Genomic DNA, 3,096 nt, shown 5'->3' with positions numbered 1-3,096 from the left:
TTACTTCAAAATATTGAAATCCTCTGAATCAAATTAAATAACAAATTAGTCAGAATAAGTAATTAATAAAAATACTCCATTATAATCAACTAAACCACCAACATAATATTTTTACTACAAAAGAGAAGTTCAAACACAATCCATTGGGTCATTATGGGTCTTTATCGTGTTTACCCATTAACAACCCATTTAATATTCGTGTCTAATTGAGTCCCAATGGGTTGTCGTGTTCGTGTCGTGTTCACCCGTTATTTAATCTTGTCAATCGTGTTCGATACGGATGGACCCAAATCCATTTTAGGTCGACCCAAACCCATTTACACCGTGTCGTAACCATGTCGTGTCTCGTGTACGGCCCAAATTAACGGACTTGTTACGGACCTACACGTGGCCCATCTTCGGCAACCTTAAATGGGCTCGTATCCAAAGTCAAATGGGCCGAATCAATGTCAAAGTTCAATGCCCACTTGGCCTCGATCCGTTCTTCTTCTTCGTCTTCTTTCTTTGATCTCTTTCTCTCTCTCTCTCGAAAAGTGAAAATTGAGTTGAGCACAGAATGGTCGGAAATGGAAGGACTTCGATACCGGCATGGACTATACTCTTCTTCCTTCTCACTCTTTCCTTAAACCCATCTCTCGCTTACAAACCCGGCGATATCGTCCCCACCAGCAAGATGGGTCAATATCACTCTGTTCGTCTTTAATCTCTCCTCTTTTTTCCCTTTTTCTTCATCTGTTTTATGTGGTTATGACGATGAATTCACGTAATTCAGTCGAGAACTGTGTGGCAAGACGTGATCGGTCGGCAATGTCCAATCTTCGGCGTCAATCGTGAGGTTCGATTCTTCCGATTTCGAAATTAGTTTTTTTTTTGGATTTCGCTTGGATTATCATTATCGTCTGTGTGTGTATACAAGTGAAGGTTTTGATCCCTATTCCGAAGCCTGTGGGTTATACCGGTGCTGATCCGTACAAAATGTGAGTTCAGTTTACGGATAATCATGAATTCTATTTCATGTACTGAATTGAATATACGAATTGTAGAATTAAACGCCCTTTAATGGGTTTGGATATGGCACAGATCATTTCAAGTTGGAAGAGAGAAGTTTTTAGTTCCTTGGCTTCTCATGATAAACCGTAAAAGCCAGGAAGTTCCGATGATCGATATGCACTTGGTAAAATCATTTTTCTTCGCCGTGAATACAGTGTATTATTGCTCTCTTGTTCTGAGAATCTGATGGAGATTAATTTATTTTTATTTTGAACGTGTGCGCAGAGATACTCGGGGGGCGATTTGCTTGGTGTCACAGCCAAAGTTGTTGATATGCCTCACCACTGTAAGTCGTTTCATCTTTATTTTGTGATTACTGTTTATTCGATTAAACTTTTTTTTTTTTGAGTTATTAGAAATTTTTTCATTGCCTGGACTTATTCCCATTACAAGGGAAGGTTTTTATGATAATTTTTTTTTTTAATCTTTTCGGTCTCAACAGTCACCGAGGTTCATACAAACATTCGGAAACAATTCTGGGATCCTGAAAAGTGGCCCAAAAACGTACTGATCAGATATACCTGGTTAGTAATTCTCTCCTTGTTTGGTTTTAATTTTGTCATCGTTTTGATGATGTGTACTTCTCTCGATCTTTATTTCGTTGATAAAAAAGGTGTGGTCTTCCTATGGAACAATGTCATCTTTGTCAATCTTTTATAAGACTAATGAAATGATCCGTTAGACATGTGGTTGAACGTATTCAATAATTTTTTTTTTCAATTTGCCTTGTATATATAAGACCTAGAATTAAGTTGCAATTTCACACGGATTACACCTTCCATTCTAACTTTTTGTAGTTACAATGAATTAGACGAGATGTGTTGATAATTATGGTGTTTCTTAGGGTTTGATTAGATGTTCTATGCTATCACTTTCGCCAATGTAGTGAGAAAATCTAATATGTTTCTAGATAAGAGAAAAACAGATAACCACTTCGTTAATGCGATTTTTTTTTAGTGTTTCATATTATCTCCGATCTTGTGTGCCCAGGGAGGAGCAATCAGAGATCGATGTGGCTTCGGGATTTTACGTCCTGTTCGGATCAGGTAAAATTTATGCTTCAATAGGTACCTGAAAATTTTTCAATTAATGAGGGTCTAAACAATAGCCTCAAATATCTTCATTTTTTAATGTTGGAACTCTATATTAGTCTCTGAAAAAAGTCTTTTATGCCCACAACAGGTCTAGGGCTTTCCTTCATTCTTGCGATCTATGTTCTTCAATCATCACGTGAGAAGATCGAAAGGTAATAACGATATTGCAGAAGCGGCTCAAAAGTCTCGTGCAAAGAGTTTCATTCGACTTGTTTTACTGAGATTTCTGTACCACTCTTATAACAACCAGGTTTGTGAGAGAGACTGTTGCAGAGAACAGCTCGTCTATGGAGGGCGTTGCTAAGGTCGAATGAAGTCACTCACTCTCGAATCTGAATCGAGTATTACGGATCTGATTTCCATCGTGAAAGGAAGGTACTTTGAGAAACCTATTAGCTCTTGAGGATCAAGCTGTGTGGGTGATAAAAATAGTCACAAACTGAGGACAGAGAAGAGAGACCAGAAACAGATTTTTACATCATCGCTTCATCTAAATTTTAGGAAATGACCTTAAATTGTATGTATCTTTTTTAGTTTGTTATACGCTTTTTTAACCCAAAAAAAAAAAAAAAACCGTTCAACAATTTGAAACTTTTTAAGAATGGGTTATGCTTTGTAGCTTCATATCTAAATCATAGTAGGCATTTTTGTTTGAGCTGGACAAAAGCTTTTTAGTTACTCTGTTCGAGATTTGCGAACTTAGACCTACCCTGAACTAGACTTATAAAGATGAAGAGAGGATTTTAAAAAACGAATTTTGTATTCATCTTATAAGGTTGTTTTTGTTGGTCGAATCCAGAAACATAAGGAATGTTGGAGGTACTGTAGTTGGCTGATTTAACATGTAAACAATCTCGATGACATTAAACCCAGTAAAATTTTGGATAAATATTTTTGATTTAAATGTTTTTAATTTAAATAATTAAAAAAATGTCATCTACTGTTTTATTTG

At 36.4% G+C, this 3,096-nt stretch overlaps 1 protein-coding gene across 1 annotated transcript; it reads left to right on the top strand.

Moving 5' to 3' along the window:
- The first annotated feature begins 435 nt into the window (after nucleotides 1–435).
- NPU (ATP-dependent helicase/deoxyribonuclease subunit B) lies at nucleotides 436–2,852 on the top strand. The gene is made up of 9 exons (XM_089607329.1): nucleotides 436–691; nucleotides 773–835; nucleotides 922–977; nucleotides 1,081–1,174; nucleotides 1,276–1,336; nucleotides 1,493–1,574; nucleotides 2,041–2,096; nucleotides 2,233–2,296; nucleotides 2,395–2,852. The coding sequence occupies exons 1-9, from the start codon at nucleotides 557–559 to the stop codon at nucleotides 2,456–2,458; spliced, it is 675 nt and encodes a 224-aa protein (XP_089463455.1). The 5' UTR covers nucleotides 436–556; the 3' UTR covers nucleotides 2,459–2,852.
- Nucleotides 2,853–3,096: the final 244 nt, after the last annotated feature.

Source organism: Urtica dioica, chromosome 2 (assembly GCF_054948205.1).
Source record: "Urtica dioica subsp. dioica isolate 48M chromosome 2, U.dioica_male_clone48M_v1_H2, whole genome shotgun sequence".
Taxonomy (NCBI): domain Eukaryota; kingdom Viridiplantae; phylum Streptophyta; class Magnoliopsida; order Rosales; family Urticaceae; genus Urtica; species Urtica dioica.
This window is presented reverse-complemented; position numbering and strand designations above follow the sequence as displayed.

Excerpts from the sequence above, each read along its gene's own strand:
- NPU (XM_089607329.1), top strand. The coding sequence starts at position 557 with ATGGTCGGAAATGGAAGGACTTCGATACCGGCATGGACTATACTCTTC. Across the intron at positions 1,337-1,492 it reads TGTTGATATGCCTCACCACT|TCACCGAGGTTCATACAAAC; the intron begins GTAAGTCGTTTC and ends CGGTCTCAACAG. Across the intron at positions 2,097-2,232 it reads TTACGTCCTGTTCGGATCAG|GTCTAGGGCTTTCCTTCATT; the intron begins GTAAAATTTATG and ends TGCCCACAACAG.